This window comes from Zosterops lateralis (genome assembly GCF_965231275.1).
Source record: "Zosterops lateralis genome assembly, contig: HAP1_HAP1_SCAFFOLD_222, whole genome shotgun sequence".
NCBI lineage: Eukaryota > Metazoa > Chordata > Aves > Passeriformes > Zosteropidae > Zosterops > Zosterops lateralis.
The window spans coordinates 30,206-49,968 of record NW_028154471.1 but is presented as its reverse complement, the minus strand read 5'-3'; the positions used below and the strand labels follow the sequence as shown (position 1 = coordinate 49,968).

Genomic DNA, 19,763 nt, shown 5'->3' with positions numbered 1-19,763 from the left:
GCGTGTGTGCCCCCCCAGGGCCCCCCAGCCCGGTGTCAACCCCTTTTCTCTGCCCACAGAGCTCCTGAGCCGCCGGCGGCCGCAGCCCCTCCCCGTGGCCTCGGGCCCAGCCGGGACCCCCCGCTCCGTCCCCGAGATGATTTTGGGGGCCTCGTGTGTCCCCCCAGCCCCACTGTCCCTGTGTCCCCGCCCGGCTGCTCCCAGTGTTCCCAATAAAGCTTTGAAGTTTGCCCTGGTCTCGGGGAGCAGCTGGAGCAGCTGCCCCAGAACCTCCCCCAGGGTCTCCCAGCACAGCCAGAGCCGCTGGGCCTGGGGTCCCCAAAGCCCTCAGCAAGCCCCAAGACCCTCCCAGGAACCCTCAGCTCCCTCAAACCCAGCATCCCCCACAGCCCCTGCAAGTTCCCCCCATGGCACTGGCCATGGCCATGGCCCCACATGTCACTGGCCATGTCCCACCCTGTCCTCACCCATGGCTGTCTCCCCACCCCATTCCCATCCCTGTCATTGTCCCCATATCTCCGTCCATGCCCCTGTCCTCCCACATCCCCATGAATGGCCACGTCCCCATCCACGTCCATGTGTCCCCATGTCTATGTCCCCCCATATCCCCAACCATATCTTAGTTCAATGTCTTTATTTTTACCCCAGTTTCAGGTGTTTTGAAAGGCTGAAAAGAAAAGCAAATCAAGGCCAAAAGAAAGGGATTTCCCTGTACATGCCGGCTGAGGAGCCACATAGTTGAGTGGGAGGGAAAGAAGCTGTTTCCACCTCACTGTCTCCAAAATCTTGGTCTTTGCCCAATCCATCACCATCTGGCTGCAGAAGAAGCTCTTGGGCCAGAGAAAATTGGAATGGAATCACTGAGGTTGGAAAAGACCTCAAGACCATCCAGTGTTGCTTGATGCCACTAGAAGATATGACTGAACTCAAAATAATTTTTTGGGCTTGAAAGACAACCAATCCACTCTCCCCAATGAATTCTTGATGTCAGTTTACATCCCCATGGATATTGCTGCCCCTGCATTCATCCAGGTGCCCACAGGGAGACAGGAACCAGTGGATCCCCCCAGCCAGGTGTCTTCCCAACACGGATCACCAGGACCACGGATCACCAGGGCTCTGCCCAACGGGGTCACTGGGGATCATCCAACGCCGATCCTCCCATGGGGGATGGAGCTGGAGCAGCGCACGAAGCTCTTCCCGCACTCGGGGCACTCGCGGGGCTTCCCTTATGGTGCCTCTGTTGGTGTTGGGTCAAGTGAGAGCTCCTGGAGAAGCTCTTCCCACACTCAGGACACTCGTAGGGCCTCTCCCCGGTGTGGATGCGCCGGTGCCTGATGAGGTTGGAGTTGCGCTTGAAGCCCTTCCCACAGTCGGGGCAGCGGAAGGGCCTCTCCTCCGTGTGAATCCGCTGATGGATGAGGAGATTGGAGCTGGTCTGAAACCTCTTCCCACACTCAGGACACTCGTAGGGCCTCTCCCCGGTGTGGATGCGCTGGTGTTTTCTCAGATCAGAGCTCCATCCAAAGCTCTTCCCACATTTCCCACACTCATAGGTCCGTTCACCAGTGTGGAGCTTCTGGTGCCGGATCAGGACGGAGCTGTAGCTGAAACCCTTCCCACACTCCCCACACTCGTAGGGCCGTTCCCCAGTGTGGATCCTCTGGTGCTGGATCAGGAGGGAGCTGTAGCTGAAGCCCTTCTCACATTCCAGGCACTTGTGGGGCTTCTCCCCTCCATGAGGCTTCTCCACCAGCTCTGAGCTCCGCCTGGATCTCCGGCCACCCTCCTGGCACAGGGCGGCTCTTTCCTCCTCGCAGCTCCCTGGGCTGGGTTTGCAGCCCCTCCTCCTGCGGGATCTCTGGGGCTTTTCCTCCTCCTTCTCCATCTGGGCACTCCTTGGCAATGAAAAATCCTGGTTTGGGGAAAAAACAAATGGAAAGCACTTTAGGCTGGGGGTTCCTCCTTCCTCAAGTTCATCTCAGGAAGTCAGTTCGCACCTTGTGTCTGTGAAAACCTCCAAAACACCAGGATTCAGCCCAAAAGTCCTCCAAACATCGAGACACAGATAAAAAACTCCCCAAACATCAAGACTCAGGTAATTAAGGACATGCACACCCAGAGGGGCAAGAAGGGAAGTCCAGAAGGGATTTAGACAGCAGGGGATGGATGGTGTTGGTGTGCTGGGAAGGGTGAGGGGGAAGGGGAGGGTGCAGGATTACAGTTAAGGCAAGAGGCAGCAGGAGGAATCTCTGTGGTGAGAAAGAGGATGATGGAAAAGAGCAGCAAGAGAAAAATACTGAGGACTGGGACGTTTTCAAGCAGGGTGTAATGCTCAAACTCTGGGAGCTGATGCAGATGGTTTGTAACCCCGGTTGGCAGGAGAGGCAAACAAGGAGGTCAGGATCCCAGGGGGTTTCTCTGTGCTGGGGAGCGGCAGGAGCGGGCGCAGAGGGGCGGCACCGGGAGCACGGGCTGGGGGCCTGTGGGGAGCTGCGGGGCCGGGCCGGGGCTGTGGGGCAGCCGGGGCTCAGCGCCGGGCGCTGCCTGACCCCACCACCCCCCGGGCAGGGCCGGCACTGGCCCCCGGCCCCCAGGAGGCTGCGGGACGCCCCGGCCGCTGCCCGGCCCCGTGGAGCTGCCGGCCCTGCCCGCCGGGGGAGCCGCCTTTGGACACTGCGGCACCACAGGCACCGGCTCTGGGATACGGGCTCTGCAGGGCACGGCCAGCACAAGCACCAGCGCCAAGGAAGGAAGGAAGGAAGGAAGGAAGAGCTGGGAAATGTGCATTATCCCGGCAAGGATCCAGATCATCTTTGAAGGATCTTGTTTGGGCCCTGCAGAAAGGAATGATTGTGCAGAAAGCTCAGCAGCTGTCAGAGGATGAGCACCCACAGGCACTCAGGGGGGCTGCACGAGGGGCACAAGAAGCCCCTGCAGCACTTGGGCACAAAGGCACAGCAGGTGAAGGCAAGAAGGGAGCAGGAAAAGGCCAAGCTGAAGGCAAAGGCCATGGCAGAGTTTCCACAGCCCCTGAGGGATGAAGCCCAGGGCCCAAGGGGGCCCCAGCACCGAGGGGACGGGCTCGGCCACATGCACCTGGCACAGGCATTGCCCTCCTCGGCAGGGGAGAGCCCACCCAAACAGCCCCTGCCAAGGAAGCAGGGATCCATCTGCAGCCCACAGGGACACTGCAAGCACACACAGCAGCACCCTCAGCAGGAGCAAGTCCAGCCCTGCACGGACATGGATTCCTAGGGCTGCCACAGCTCCCATTACACCAGGGACCCACCACACTGGAGCCCTTGACAACATTCAGCCTGGGGCTGCATCCACACCAGGCCTTTCCTCATACACACAGGGGCCTCTCCACCCACTCTCAATCTCAGACCTAAGGGGGGAAAATGCCAAAAATGTCTTTGATTATCCAGGGGACAAGTGGGAAAGATGAGGGGCTGTGTTTTATTCAACCACTATTAGCAGATGCCAGGGATGGGTTTGAAATGCAGGAAGTTTTATTTGCTCCTCATTGTCATTATAATTTACTGGGAAGGCCTTTGATGGCTAAATTGGGAATGCAAATTAATATTGTAAAAGGTGATACAGAGGCCAGTTCTCTTGTACCTCTGTGTCAAATGTCTGGCAAGGCCTGTGCTGAAGTGAACCCACAAGTGTGGGCAGCCCCAGGGAAAGAGGAAAATTAGATTCCCAGCCTCTCGAAATCACTCTGAAGTAACCAGCACTGTTGGGAAAGATGGGACAGGAAGGACTTATGGATATGATTGTCTGGCAAGAAATACTGCAGATGAAAAACCTGTGAGTGCAATAGAAATGAAAGCCAGCTTTGACATGTAGGCATGGGAGGCAGGAAAACGGTGATCAGCTGGAGATGGGTTGAAGGGCAGAAACAAAAGGACTCAGGAATGCAGCCTTTCCACTTTGCAAGGGATCAGGGAAAAAGCAGATAAGAAAAGCAGTCTTTAGAGTTTAGAATATAACATGACATGGTAATATAGTAGTTCTCATAGGCTGCATGCAAAGTTTGTAGGTTTTGGATCTTGCACCGGTTGGTCACTGTGAATTAGAATATTCAACACAAAAAGAGAGATAATGGATTGTAACAAGGTGCCCTCTCTCTTGCTCTTGCTCTCTTGCTCTTTCCCCCCACGCTCTTGCCCCCTCTCTCTTATCCCTTCCCCCACTCTTACCTCACTTCTACCCCTGAGCTCTCTTCTACCCTCTCTCTCCCCTCTCTCTCTCGGGGCTTCCCTCCAGCCCAGGCTGGTGGCTGAAGGCAAAGCCCTCTTTACCCACCACCCTTGTAATAAAGCCACGTGTTTCTAGAATATCTCAGCTCTGCAGAGTTCCTTGTCCCTGCCGTCCACGGATGTCACTACACAGCACGAGTGGTGTCTAAAAGCAAAACCCTATTGCAAGGGAGGGAAGGAAGGGCTTGGTAATCTCAGAAATGTTACCCAAGTCTAAAAAGCAGCTGTGACGATTCTGAGGATTAATAGGGAATTGCAGGACCTGGATTGAGGATTCTCTGTTCTAGCCAGAACATTGGATGACTTTTTAACCCCACACAGCCTCAATGTTATGGTTTGGACATGGGAAATGGAACAAAACTTGAGAAATGAAAAAAAACCCCAAAATGATTGATGCCCCAGCCATGGCTCCTCCAGACTCAGAAAATGAACTGGAATTGTATGTGAGTGTTAAACAGGGCCAGGCCAAAGGAATTCTTGTGCTAAAATGTTTAACCCAGTGGCCAGAGTGGCCCCACTGTCTGCAGAATTGTGCAGCCACAGCTTGAATGGGACCTGAGGCCTGAAAACTGACAGCACAAGGATCTCCTGTTGTCCAAGTCTGGCATCAAGTTCAGGCTTTGAGAACCAAAAGAGCAGGGCTGGGTTATTACAGCAGGAAACTTGTTCAGTGGCACAGGAGGATTTAGAAGTGAGGACAGGGGAAGGGTTTAACCCAGCCTCCTGTTGGAACAGCCTGCACAGGGGCTGGGGAGAAACCCATGACTGCACTGAGGTGACAGAGCTCCAGAGCCAGGCTGGGAGAGATTGATGAGACATTCCCCGGCCTCAGGGAGAAAAGGTGTTTCTGGATGGGGCTCCAAGGGCAGCAGAAGGGAAAAGAGTTACAAGACACGCTGTTATTTAGGAAAGGGAATCAGACAAAGCACAGGTTACTCCCCACATGGTCAGCTCAACCGGCAGAGCTGTGTGTGCCTGTGAGAGCCTGGGACTGAAATGCCCTGAGCAGGAAGGCTGAAATATCTCCTGCTGACACCATGTCACCCAACAGGGGGGCTAAAAGCAATTCTGACTTCTGCAGTAATCACTGGATCACTTAGAAAGGTATTTCTGAAACAAATAATTCCAAGAGAAAGGATTGTGGAAGCAATAAACTACAATAGGGGAACTCATTTTACAGGAAAGATCCTTCAGGGGGTTCTGGCAGCTTTAGGAACACAATGGGACCTCCACAACCCCTGGCACCCCCAGAGCTCAGGTCAGGTAGAAAGAATGAATGGGGAAATAAAGAAACACCTTTGGAAGCTGCTGACAGAAACCAAGATGCCACAGGTGGGGCTTTTGCCATTGGCTCTGGCAAGAATAAGAGCCAGATCCAGGGCAGATATTCAATTATCTCCCTTGGAATTGATCTTTGGAATTCCTTCCCCTGGCAATTCTCCACCTAGTGCAGGCTGGAGATAAGGGATGTGTATTTAAAGCAGCCTGTGGCCAGAATCCTGTCTCCTGTGAAATCTCTCCCACTGGAAGCTGGGCGGGCACAGACCCTGCCTTGGGACTTTGCTGTTCACACCATCCAAGCAGGACATGGGGCCCTGCCTGAGGAGTGGGAAGAAGCACCACTGGGGGCCAAGTGGCCCATCCCAAGTGTCCCTGAGCACAGAAACAGCCCCAGCACAGCTCAGCACGGGGGGACCCCTCACCCTGGGCTCAAGGGCTCGGAAGGCCCAAAGGAGATTTGGACTTCCCGGCTGCAGGAGGAGGATGGGAGGCCACCACTGACCCGCCCTGAAGGCACCGGAGCAGCAGCCAGGGCTCCACAGCGGGGGAAGCCCCTGTGCCTGCCCACAGATCCTCTGCTGGAACAGTCTGCCTGGGCACCTCCTGGGCCATCTCCAGACACTGGGGGCCCAGCCTTGCTGCCACTGCTTCAGCTTCAGGCCTTTCTGTGCCTGCACTCGCCACAGGGGCTGGGGAACACAACGGGACAATTCCACTCTGCCTCTCAGTCACACTCACACACAGGGCTGGATGGGATCACATTGCTCCAAAATATACCAAGTTCAAATTTAAAAAAAAAATCTTATTTCTCTAGTCAGGCTTGGTTTGCCTTTGCCCTGGGAAAGGAATTTTAAATATTATCTTTTAAAGGATGTTACAGCACTCAACAGAGATGAGTTTAACATCTCAGCAGACTGGGAAGAGCCCAAAAGACACCCACAAAGACAACGACCATCAACAAAACATCAACGACCATCAGCAAACAGCAACCAACATCTGCCCCAGACACTGCCCTGGAATAGCTGGAGACACCTGGTCTGGAAAAGGCTGATGAGGAAATCCAGGAGTGAGGACCTAATTAACATCAGAGGCAAAGAAATCCGGCTCCAATAGGAAACCAAATACTCAGAGCTCAGCGACTTGGAAGCAATGAACATCAAACCAATGGATTTCTATGGGTTCAGACTGTACAAAGTTTAGGAAAAATCCAGTAAAACTCATGTGTCATGGAAAGATTTTCTCTGCACACCCTGGCTACATGTGGATGAAATGATTTCTGTTGCACATCCTGGCCAAAATCAAGTAATGCCTTGACTCTCTAACAATAAAAATATTGTTGGACAAATTCTGTTTTTTCTCACCGTTTCTGTGACAAGATTACACCACCACAATGATTTCTCATAACAATCCTGCTTTTATATTGTCAGTTACTTTGGGACCAGGGGTGTGAGAATAAATTCTACTCCTAGGAGAAAAGTAAATAAAACTTGATTACTTTGAAATGTTTTTGTCTATGTTTGTGTGAGGCTCTTAGTGATGGCAAACTTTCGGTTTGGGTTTTTCGATGTTCATCTTTAGGCTCCATTTTGCAAAACTAGAAGGGCTTTAAAGGTGACCCTTTAAGGCATAAACAGTCAAAAGAATTAAACAGTTAAATTAACAGCTAAAACAAAAGCAGATTGTGAGGGGGCACATGTGAGTCATTCAGCGGCTGCTCTGGAAGAGAAGCTCCATTCCAGGCAGCCAGGAGAGGAGCTTTAGAAATGCAAATTAACACTGCTGGGGAAAAGTGGGGACAGTGCACCAGGCTCTTCTTGCCTGCGGGAGGAATTGGGCTGATTCCCTCTGCCCCTCAGCCCAAGCTCTGCCTGCTTGCACAGATGGAATTGGCACAGCCAAAGGCAGAGCCCACAGGGAGGAGATCTGACTCTGCAACACAAATTGCTTCAGCTGCAAAGGGAAACAGCCAGTGGAGAATGGTGTGAAAACTTCACTACAACAAGTGGGGGGAATCATCCCTCTCCCCACTCCAACATGTGCTGGCACTGTCTGTGTCACACAGGGAGCATCAGACCACTGGGCTGTTTGTGCTACCACAGGCTCAGAGAAATCACTTGGGAATCCAAGTCTGGCATGATTTAATTAGAGAAAAGAGATCAATTGATGCAGCCCTGGGTTAAAGGAATGCTCTTTCTCCTCTGTTGTGCTACAGCAACTCTCATCTTTGGGCCCTGCACCACACCTTGCTGAGGGCAGCTCATTCACAGCTGAGCAAGGGGATGCAGGTGGCAGCCAGGCCTCCTGAGCCACACACGACTACGAAAGGACAGGACTGTTAAAAACGACCCGATAATATTGGCTTTCACATTTGTGCATTAGTCTTTGTATGTGGTTATTGATTTCAAGTACAGTGGAATTTATAATCCCTTTGAGCTGCCTGTTAATAAAACTTATTTCTCATTTTAGTATGCACAGTAAAGCCCATGGAAATAGTAGTGTGATGAGTGTTATGTTGATGTATTCACCTTACAGCTTATAGAAATAATTATGTGATGAATGTATTGTACCACAGGCCTTAGCAAAATATAAAATGTTAAAATACTTCTTGTAACCGAGAGAACTGTGTAAAGCAATTAGGTTGTTTCCCACATCTGCTGACTGACCTCTCCAAGTGATAAGGGTGACACCAACCAGAGCACGGGAGAAGAATTAGAGAAGAATTTGATACCTGTTCAGTATCTGGGAAGTGTGAAACAACAGGATGAAGCCACAAGAAGAAATAAAATATATTGACCTGATCCACAGGATGTTATTTAGATAAGCCAGAACAGAAACCCAAAATAAAGCAAAGTTTCTATAACAATGAAAGCTACCAAGAATATTTGAATAATGCATGAAACTCATGAACATGTATGTGCCTTAGTAAAGTAACAGTACAGAGATAACACTGTCTTAACGCACCCACGGGTCCCTTGGCTGATCGCCAGGAACACCCAGCGCTGGACATGGAACTGGTTTGTCCCTTATTGAACTTCTGAAAAATATTCTAAGACTGAATATTCGTTTTTCTCAGAATTGAGGTCACTGACAATAATCCCAAAACCAAAGAGGACCCAGCAAGAAAAAACAGAGTCAACGAGTGAATCTGTTTGGAGACAGGGCCGGGGACTGGGAGATAAGGGAGCAACGGGAGAATCCATCAGTTTCAGAAAATGTTCCTCATTGACACGGACTGTGCTCAGCCAAGGCCCTGCGAAATTCCTGAACACGGAGAAGAAGAACAAAGACTGAGCAGAGCCGGGAATATCGGATGTTCTACAAAAGGGGGGCGCATATTAACGAGGACATGCAGGAGGCGGATCGGGAAGTCGGAACTTTCCAAGGACCTTCGCCACGGGGCAAAGGGACAGGGAGATGCAGGAGGGAAAATCAGGAGAAAAAGGAGGCCGCGTCCTACAACAATTGGAGAGACCCCCCCGGCAAAGGCCGCACGGCCTCTCCCTTTGTTCAGGAATAAAGTCACTTTTACAGGACTCCTCGGGCTCCTGTGGGGACACAAACCTCTGGCCACCTCTGGGAATTTTCCCGCACAGCCCCCCCCGGGGACAGGGCGGCCACCTCCGTCCTCCCCACAGGAACCGGGACGAGCCGGCGCTGCTCCGGCAGCGGCTCCTGCCGAGGCAGCGGCGGGAAGGAGAGCGCGGGCAGCCGCTCCCGCAGCGCCCTCAGGCCACGGGCAACACGGCGCCGACACGGCACAAGGAACCCGCCGGAGCCCCCTGCCGCCCCCTCCGCCCGCAGCCAGCCCCGAGCCCCGGCAGAACCGAGCGCGGCTCCCACCTGCGCTGGGGCCGCCTCCGAGCTCCGCCAGTGCCGCCTCACCGGGCTCCGGCCGCTGCCGCCGCTCCCGGGCCCGCACACGCGCTCCCACAATGGCGCCTCTGCCCAGCCACGGGCGCCCGGGGGGCGGCCCCGGCAACGGGCTTGGCCCCGCTCCGCCCAATCAGCGCGCGAGATCCCGCAGTGACGGCAGAAGCAGCCAATGGCGGCGAGCGAGGCCCGGGCTGTGCACACGGCCCACACCCGCCCCGCGCTCTCAGGCCCCGCCCCCGGGCTGTGGGAGGGGAAAGCCGCAGATGAGGAACCGCCCTGGGACGGGCCCGGGCCCGAGGCGGGATTGAGCTGGAATCACAAACAAAGTTCTCGGCACCTCCCGGCCCGCCTTTCCCAGCCCTGCGTGTTCGCTGCCACCGGCTCCGAGGAAAGCCCTCAGTTCTCCCGGCCCTAATGAGGAGCATCAGCGCATGGCTTTGATTTCGCCAAAAAAAAAAAGGGAAAAGCCCCAAGGCCCTTGGGCTGAGTGAAGGAGGGGGGGAGATTTCTGTGAGAAAATTCCCAAAGTCGTTTTTCCCCAGAGTTGGCAGTTTGCCCTCATGATCCGGAGCTATGATTCTTTCAGCAATTTCAAAGTCTCCTCTTTTAGTGCTTGTGGTTTTAACCGCACCCAGTGGTCATGAGGGTCGGGGGGTATAAATCAGGTTCTTTGTCAGGATCAAAAGGTCCAGGATCAAAGGGATCCTCCTCTGGACCATCTTGATCACTCTCCTCGCTGTCACAGTCGGCAGTGAAAAGCCTCACGGAGCTCAAAAACACTTTTTTCCTGGGCAGACATTCCCTGACCCATCGTCCCTTGCAGCAGCCCACCTCCAAAATCCCAGAGTGTTGGCTCACCTCCCATCTCTGGAGGGGTTCCTTTTGCCAGCTGTCATTCCTGCTTCTTTCAGCAGCACTTTGTTCTGCAGGGCTCCGTCACACGGGGCACCATTTGACGGCGATTGACAGAGAGACATGGACTCCATGGGGTGCAGGCATGAGGCCGTTTATTGATACGCCTGGCTGAGTTTATATACCTTTTCATTATATAACAGGTACTATTGCCAAGTACATTGCTTTAGTCATGCCTCGCACTAACTAACACAGGTATGTGCTGTCTTATCTCAGTCCTGCTTGCTAAGCACATCTTGTACCAAGCACATCGCTGTCTCTCACATTCCTCTCTCAAACTTCTGCTTTTGGTTGCCAAGGCTTGCGGCCACCTAATGCTGACATGTCCATTTGTGTCATGAGCTGAGCAGTGCTCCCAGCTCGGCTCTCTGGCTGTATTCCCACAACTGGGCAGGTTTTTCCCTTGCATGGAGCCTTCCCCGTGGCCCTTCTGGCCTTCCCCAGGCCCCTTCTGCCCTCCCGCAGAACCCGTGGCATTTTCCACCACACACAGTTGGTGACCCAGAGTCGGCTGCAGCCGAGAAGGCTCCAAGCAGCTCCTTCCAGGCTGACTCTGCAGATGCCGAGGCTGCTCTGGGCTCTGCCAGGGCTCTGCTGGGGCTCAGCTCTGGGCAAGGCTGGGCCCCCTCTGCCCTGGCATTGCTCCAGGCAACTGAGTCGCAGGGGGAGAAGGATGGGACATGTCAAAGGAGTTGAGGTTTAAGGGAGTTTTTATTCACAAAGCCTCCTGTAGGATCATCTGTGGACGGCGGGGAGAGGGAACTCTGCAGAGCTGAGACATTCTAGAACACGTGGGTTTATTGCAAGGGTGGTGGGTAAAAAGGGACTGCCTTCAGCCACCAGCCTCAGCTGAAGGGAAGTCCCAAAGAGAGAGGGAGAGAGAGAACAAGAGGGTAAGAGGTAAGAGAGGTGGCAGGGGTCAGAGCACAAGGGGCAGGAGCTGAGAGGGGGTGCAAAGAGAAAAGGGAGCAAGAGAGGAGAGGGCAAGAGAGCCAGAGAGAGCAAGGTCTTTGTTCCAATACATTATGTCTCCTTTTGTGTTGAATATTCTAATTTACACTAACCAACCAGTACAAGACACAAAATCCTATAGAATCTACATACAGCCTGTAGGAACTACTACTTTACCATACTGTGTTACATTTTCAACTCTAAAACTACTCTTCAGACTTTTCTCTTTTGCTACCTTGACCTTTGGATCCCTCAGCCAGCAGTAGGGTATTGTTCAATCAAAAGGGATTCCCCTTCAGCTGGTTAGGCTATTGTTTTCAAGTGATATAGTAACTAAGGCTTGGTATCCTACAACTCAAAGCAAGCTTTTATTTCTATTTCAATTATAGGATTCATATTTTCAGAATCATTTCCTAAGCCAACATATTTATAAGGTTTCCCTGATTCATCTTCCCCAACAGACACCATAACAAACAGGGTATCCTAACTACCATAACTAACTAGCAGTGCTAACTACCAGAACTATCTACTTGTCCTAACTACTGTAACAAAGGCTGCTTCATGTCCTTTGCTGCTCCCTCAGTGTCTTTGCTGCAGCGATCAGAGCAGTCAGGCTGGAGAGAGGCTCAGCTGATGATAAAAATGGGTGCTGCCCAAAGGATCAAAAAGAAAGAAATGAACCGTTACTTTCCAAAGTCAAGCTCCTCACAGGCCCTGTTGCCACAGGACAAAGGGGAATGGATTTTAACTGAAGGGAGGGAAGCAGGCTCAGATTAGATCGGAGGAAGAACTTTTTCACCAGGAGAGTGGGGAAACACTGACAGAAGGTGCCCAGAGATGTGGGAGGTGCCTCCTCCCTGGAAACATCCAAGCTCAGGTCAGGCAGGGCTCTGAGCCACCTGATGTGCTTGAAGATGTCTGTGCCCATTGAGGGCAGCAGGCCCAGATGACCTGGAAAGGACCCTGCCAACCCAAGCCAGGCCAGGCTTCTGCTCGCTTTGCGTGTGAAAAGCAGCGAGAGCGGAGATGATGGGAGAGGGCCCCACAAGAAAAGCCCTCCCTGGCTCTGCCGTTTCCCCTGCAGCCGCCGGGCACTGACCTGCAGCAGCTCCTGGGCAGACCAGCGCCGCTCCTCGTCCAGCTCCAGGCTGCACTCGAGGAAGTCCCGCAGCAGAGCCGACAGGCGCCGGGGCTCCTGCAGCCGCGGGGTCCCGTTCTGCCGGATCAGAGCGCGAGCCTGCAGGAAAGGCAAACACAGCGCTCCGCCAGCTCCCTTCACACCCACAGCTGCTCACATCCACCCCGGCTTCTCAGCCCCGGCTCCAGGGGCACTTTCCTCCCTGCCACAGATGCTGCTCCACAGCTCATTTTTCTAGGCCAACCAAAAATCCCAAACCCTGGTGCGGCCACAGCCATTGCAGCATCCAAATGATCTTGCCTTGAGAGCCAATCTCATTGCCTGACTTTGTTAGGAGGAACCTCCATCAGAAATAGCACATTTTGCTTCTCCAAATCCGGATACCAGCTTTACAGGCCATTTTCAGGAGTCACTGTGGTCTGACTGTGTCATTTCAAAGGGTTCTCACATCAAATGCATCTCTGCAGGGCCACTGACACTCAAGTAAATTCATTCCTGCTGCCCCATCCCAGAAACTGCCCGACAAAAAACAGGTTTGTGTTGCTGAAAGCTCAGGCTTGGTGACATGGAGAAAGGAGCTTGGGATAGGAAAGAAACATGTTAGACTATGGGGATGTTAAAGAATCATCTTCATGTGTTAGACAACTTTCCCAATGAGAAGAGCCAGAAAGGACTTCCCCTCGCAAAACCTGGTTTTGAAACTCCTTTGTAAATTTCTTGGGTTTGGGTTTTGGGGCGTGTTTGGGGGTTTTTTTTGCAAGATAACATTAGAGCTGATCCACTGGCTTCATGTTTTCAGGTCATCCTCACAGACAGGAGAGCTGCAACAACTTAAAGCCCAAAGAAAATTGTTGTTGGAGACTGCAGAATATTCGTCTGTGTTCAGGTTTGAGTCCTCTGGGAATTCCCCTCCCGATGTGCAGAAACCTCCAGCTGCTCCTCCCAGGGCAGGGTCACGCTGTGCTCACAGGCCTCTGCAAACACTGGAGAATTTGCCTCTTACCATGGCCCCCGTCTCCTTGAAGTAAGGAGGTTCTCCTTCCACCATCTCGATGGTCACAATGCCAAATGACCAGACGTCCACCTTGGGGCCGTAAGGAGAACTGGTCACAACTTCTGGGGCCATCCAGTGAGCAGTGCCCACCATGGAGCTGGGCTGGTCCTGCTCAGGGCTGAGCTGAGCGCAGAGGCCAAAATCAGCTGAGGACAGAAACAAACCCCGTCAAAGGCAGCTGGAATGAGGAAACCACTCACAAACATTCCCCACTCTCAGTCTGACAATGCACTACTGAATCCAGCTGGAAAAGTCCTCAGGGCTGTAGCCAAGGAAAGATGGAACTGGACCCTTAAAGAAACCCTCAGCTTTCATGCAGTGGCTTTTACTGATTCCCCTGAAGCTTGAGATTCCAACTCCCGCCCCTCTGGAAGGGCCAGAGCCAGAGCAAAGGCACTCCTGACACTGCTGCTCCTCTCCTGAGCTCTCTGCAGGGGCAGCAGGGGCCGGGCAGGGCCACCAGCAGCACCTGTGGGGCTCTGGCCGTCCCTGGGAAGCCCCACACCCGCACCCCGGGAGCGCCGTGCCTGGCCAGGAACACCCACCCAGCTTGACAGAGCCGTCCATTCCCAGCAGGATGTTGGAGCTCTTCAGATCTCTGTGGATCACCTGGTGTGAATGGAGGAAATCCAGGCCCTGCAGACACTGAGAGGGAACACAAAACACCAGGGTAAAAATCAAGGGCTGGAATATAGCACACAAGAAAGGAGAGTTTAGAATTCTGCCAGCAGAAACTTTGCTGGGACAGGCCAGGAGTGCAGTGCAGACCAGCTCCAGGCAAATGATTCAAGGCAAAGCTGAGAACAGCAAATCCAATCCAAACAAGACAGAGTACCCCCACAGCAGGAAAGAGGACAAGAACAGAAGTGCAGGGATGCTGGCAGGCCATTCTTTTCAGTGGCTCTTTCTTCTCCAGCTCATAAAAACAACACAGAAACAAAGCCCTGAGCTCACGTGGAGCCACCCCTGTTCCCCTGGCCTGTTTGGAAGGACCATTGTGTCCAAGCCATGGGAGGCACAAGCAGGATCCCTCACCTCCCGACTGACAGCTGCCATCTCTCCTTCAGCCATGCGTGTGTGTCTGACAACGTCCTGCAAAGTTCCTCCATCCATGTATTCCATCACCAGCCAGAGATCTCCATCAACAAGGAAGCTGGAAGAGGAACACAATGGCCCGGAGATGAATGTGCAGTGCTCAATTCCCCCATGGAAAAGCCTCCAGTGGGGTTTTGTTTCCAGGGCACTTGTCAATGAGGACAGAATCAGATGGAGAGACATTCCTGCCAGGGTGCACAGGCCTTGGAATCTGCACAGTCTAAAGGAGAAGGAGACACCTGTGCAAAAGGAGAGGCCTTAGAGGGCAAGCAAGTGAAAAATGCAGTTTAGCAACAGCCCAGATCCATGTGAAACCACAACACTTGGCCCCAGCTGGTTCAGCATCTGAACTCATCAGTTCCACCATTCACTCCAGAGCAAGGCCACACAACTTCCAGAGTTATCCAGGGAGGGAGGCCCTGCAGCACTTGGGATAAAAGTGGTCAACTGTTTGGAAAACCTTGCAGAAAGTCTCTTCAGAAACAGGCAGGGCCATTGAAAAATGGGCAAATGAGGCGTTTCTGGAAACAAGAACCTGGTCTTCCTGACATCTGCAGGAATGGAAAAGATTTGGGAAGAAGAAGCCAAGGGAAATAATTTCTGCCATGGATTGTCAGCACTTGTTGTAAGACACAGAAAATAGGGTCAACTTGAAGGAAACACCAAAGCAATAAAAGCACATGGAGGGAGTGAACTGCCAGGCTGTTGTTTTGGGAAGATATGGCCGGGTCAGGCTTTTTCAAGACAGGCTTCAGACTAGGGATGCCAGGAAAGATCAACGCAGGGCCTGTGCACGGGATGAGACCTGAACACTCACCTGTCCAAAGAGCTGACAATGTTGGGGTTCTTCTTGTCCCTCAGGACCAGGGTCTCATTCACAGCTCGTTCCCAGTTCTGCCCTCTGAGACTCATTTTCTTTATGGCCACCTGAAGGGACATTGCAGAGCTTTAACTGGAGGAGTCTGTGGCAGGAGGCCACAGCAAACACGGGGCGAGTCTTTTTGGAGCGACGGAGCCGGGCTGTGCCAAACTGCCCTGGGATGGGACACCAGAGCTCAGCAAGTGCCATTCCCACAGCCCATGGCTCTGCTCGCTGGGGGCTGCTGACAGGACACATGGCCAGAGACATTTGGCCTCGGGAGCTCTGCAGAAATGGTCCCTCAGCCTCAAAGCTCTAACAACATTCTCTGCACCTACACTCTTCTCAAATGGCCTTAGTTTACCACCACTCTTATAATGATGATGGTGATGCTCATTATTATTCAAACACATTTTGCAAGCAGGAGGTAATTCTGGTTCTGTGAAAACCAAGCAAAATAGCTGGGAACCCTTTAGCAATTCTATGGGGTTTGGTCATGATTTCAAATGCAGCTGCTCTGTTTGGGATTGCACAACAAAGCAAACACACACATCCACTGCTCAGATGATCCTTGTCACAGGCTGTCACTGACACCAGCCCCAAACACAACTGCAGGGTTTAGGAGAGAGCTTTGCTCTGGACATCCATCTTCTCATTGCTCTCCCTCTCTCTCTGTGAACAGCTGCAGTAGGACTAAAACCCCAAACTAAAATCCCAAGCAGGATCTCTCCTTAATTAGGACTTGAGGTATCCTTTGAAGATAAAACTCAGCATAGAAAAACTGCTAAACAGTGCTCCTGTCCAAGGCTGGGATGGAGATAAATTGGGCCTCAGTCTCCACCAGCTGATGCGTTCACGGTTTTAGATGTGCAGACCAAGGCAGCGTGTCCTGCTCTGACAGACACCGCTGCCCTCCTTGCATTCCTTTGGGCACTCCAGAAGCTCCAAGTCTGTCCCAGCTGTGCTCTGCAGGCTGACCCTGCTCTGCCTTCAGAGGAGCAGCCTGTGCAGGAAAGCTCTGCTGGGCCCCCAAAGCTCCAGCCACAGCTCCCAGCAGAGGGGAAAGCCCTCGAGAGCTGCCGGACGTGCCGGGCGTGTTGACACTGACCTCTCCTGCAGTGGCCCTGTCGAGTCCTTTGTAAACGGCCCCGAAAGCCCTGGAGACAAAAGAGCAGAGAAGAAAGAAGCAGTGCTTTAGCCCTGGGAGTGAAAGTCAGCCCAGACAGGAGATCTCTTCTGCCTGTAGCATTCAGAAAACACCTGGGTGCATCAGCCCTTCAAACAACGGCGCAGCAGCCACCAGTCCTCTGCCATGCAAGGTGTGCAAGGGAAAGCTGAGGCCAAACATGAAGGAAAAGTGCTGGAGCAAATCCCAAATGTCCACGACAAATTCCTTTAGTTCAAACCCTAGGGTGGGGTGCTGGGTGTCTAAGGAACTAGAAAAGAATCTATTTCATCTTTTTGCATTTCCTGCCTAAGACCTGCAGCATCCACAAGAGCCCTGCCATCAGGGCATCATGCATTTTCCCCTCAAGGGCAGCAGCTCTGTGTCTGTTACTGAATGTATGGGCTCTGCTACTTGTGCTGAAAAGAGCCCTTCTTAGTTCATCTCTAGTTTCTGTTTGTAAACTGTTATATTGATAATCCTGACCGGTGGATATTTTTGGAAGTAAAATATTTGAAAGAAATCATCTTGAGAGCTGTTTTCTGACAGTCACCAGCTGGTGAGTTGCTCTCTTAGGCAATCCCAGTCCAGGGACAGAAGATCTTCCAGGTCCTGCTCCTTGCTGCAGGCAGGACACTGCCAGCCTCAGGGGCCTTTGGCGGTGCCATCTGACCACAGTTATCAATTCTGGTCAGGACTGAGAGACAGCAGGATCATACCCCAGTGTCTGAAGGCGTTTGGAGCTCTCCTGACTCCTCACTTGATCCTGCACCAGCAGAATACCTGGGCCCTGCTGGTGTAGAAGTAACTGCCTTGCACTTACCCTTGGCCAATCTGCTCCAGTTCCAGGTATTTCTCTGCAGGCTCCCCCACGCTCACGGTGTTCCCTGAAAGAAACCACATGGAAGACGCTCCCTCCCAGATGGAGACCCTGCCTTGCAGCAGAGCCAGAATGGGGCCCCACTCCCTGGGGCCCTTGTTCTCAGCCGGGGAAGGACAATCAATGACTCTGTGACATTCAGCTGCAGAGCAACACTGGGTGCAGCTGATGCTGAGACACACACACAGCCCCTGCTCGGGCACACAGGAACAGAGCAGACGTACTCAGCTGCCTCAGGCACCACTCCCCTCTCTCCTCTGCCTGCAGGGCTGTGCTGCTGTCAGAACGTTCAGCCCAGGATCCCTCAGCAGAGGGAGGTTCAGTGTCCTCTTCCCACGCATAGGGAGGTTCTCCATCCTCTTCGCAAAACGCTGCAGGTTCTCCATCCTTTTCCCAAAATGCTGCAGGTTCGCCGTCATCTTTCCAACTCACGGGATGTTCGCTGTCCTCTTCCCATGCTGGGAGATGTCCACCATCCTCTTCCCACACCGGGAGATGTCCACTGTCCCTGTCCCATGCTGGGAGATGTCCACTGTCCCTGTCCCACACCGGGAGATGTCCACTGTCCCTGTCCCACGCCGCGGGAGCCTCGATGTTGTATTCCCAACCTGTGGGATGTTCGCCCTCATCTCCAAGAACAGCAGGGAGTTCACGGTCGTCTCCCGGCACAGAGGGAAGTTCACCACCATCCCCCAGAACAGTGGGAAGCTCACTGCTGTCTTCCTCCTCTTTGGCCTCCTCTTTGGAAGCAGAGGGAACCAGAGGAGGGGCTGATGCTGCTTTTGTGCCCTGTGGACAGAGGGCAGCGTGAGGGATGGGAAGTTCTGTCTCAGTTATCACCTTATTTATCCTCAGCTACACATCCAGCTGCACTAAGCAGAAACGGTTCTGAGCTGTTCAAACAAACAATGGGCTAAAGTTGACATTGCCACTTATTGTTGGGAATTTGATATTCCACCATGGCTAAAGCCAGCAAGCATCTTCTGCCTGCAAAACCAGACCTGCAGCTCTTCAAAAGCTCTTCAACAGAAAAGGAGAAACTGCCGGGGATCCCTTTGCTGCTGCTGCTGCTGCTGCAGAGACACCGACAGGAACTTTCCTTCAGCCCCCCAGGCTTGCACTCGGCTGCCACACGCTGAGCTCACACCTTGCTGCACAATTCCAAATATCAAAGGTTCCTTTCAAACTCACCAAAGGAGGAGCTGCTCGAGATCCTCGTGTGAGGTGCCCTGCAATGGGAGAGGGAACGTGAACCAGATGCTGTTAGGAAAAAAAGTGCCTGTGGTGGGAAATGCCACAGAGCAAGGCAACCCCAAGAGAGCCTTTTGCTTTCACAGCATCCCTCCAGGAGCCACAGTCCCTTCACACAGCAAGCAAGAGAACAGCACAAAATACTGGGCTGTGTCAGTTCTTGGCTGGACCAGCAAACGGAGGGAGTTCCAGGCTCCACTGCCACAGACTCTCCCCTTGAGAGGACAGAGCTCCCCCGGGCCTCACTGCAAATGCTGTGCACACCCCACTGCCCACAGACATCCCCTTTTTCAGCTGCAGCTGCTGGCAGGAGCTCTCCCAAACCAATGGTGTCTTTGGGGCAATTTGGTTACAAAGTCAACTCAGTTCCAGAGGAAGAACAGAAAGCACACAGCAAACCCAAGCCACAGATGCTGCACCAAGGGAAAGCCTCGACTTACGTGCCAAGTGGGTTAAGAAATACCCCGAATAAGCCACAGAGTACAGAGTGCAAACTGCAGCAATCACAGTGTGGATCATTTTGGCTGTGCTGCACACGTCTGCAGACTGTACCCCTGCAAGCACAGAAGGACACCCGTCAGGGGCTGGGCTGGCTGCTGAGAATGCCTCGGGCAGGAGGATCCTCCAGCAACGAGCAGGCGCCCAGAGCTGCTCTGGACACTGCGGCCTCTGTGTCCCACAGCAACAGGAACACCACGGGGACGTGCTCCTGTGACATCACAGCAGCGGGTCACGCAAACACCGCCTGGAAGGTTCTGCTGTGTCACAAAGGAGCACAAAGAATCCTACCAGGGCACAGCCTATTGCCCCAAGGATCCAAGAGGAGCTGTGAAAATGCAGCAAACAAGGACACCCCACAGCCCAGCCTGAATACTGAGGATGAGCAAGGACGGGACCAAGCCAAAGGAAACTTGATCTTTAGTCACTGATGCTTCTGACTAAAACCAGCAAGGCTCCTTCCATCTGGGATCTTTGTTCTAGTTCTGAAAACAAACAAGGTTCTCCACTCTAAATATGGAGGGCAGGAACTGGGGAG

General features: G+C 53.0%; 1 protein-coding gene across 1 annotated transcript; it reads right to left on the bottom strand.

The window, feature by feature from the left end:
- Nucleotides 1-650: 650 nt before the first annotated feature.
- Nucleotides 651-17,895, bottom strand: LOC310923712 (uncharacterized protein; the record flags this gene model as incomplete). The annotated part of the gene is made up of 12 exons (XM_083885639.1): nucleotides 651-667; nucleotides 1,540-1,915; nucleotides 9,390-9,663; nucleotides 10,054-10,158; nucleotides 12,440-12,522; nucleotides 13,427-13,623; nucleotides 14,023-14,122; nucleotides 14,513-14,630; nucleotides 15,390-15,499; nucleotides 16,540-16,588; nucleotides 17,420-17,483; nucleotides 17,814-17,895. The coding sequence occupies 12 exons, from the start codon at nucleotides 17,893-17,895 to the stop codon at nucleotides 651-653; spliced, it is 1,575 nt and encodes a 524-aa protein (XP_083741765.1).
- Between the last annotated feature and the right edge of the window lie 1,868 nt (nucleotides 17,896-19,763).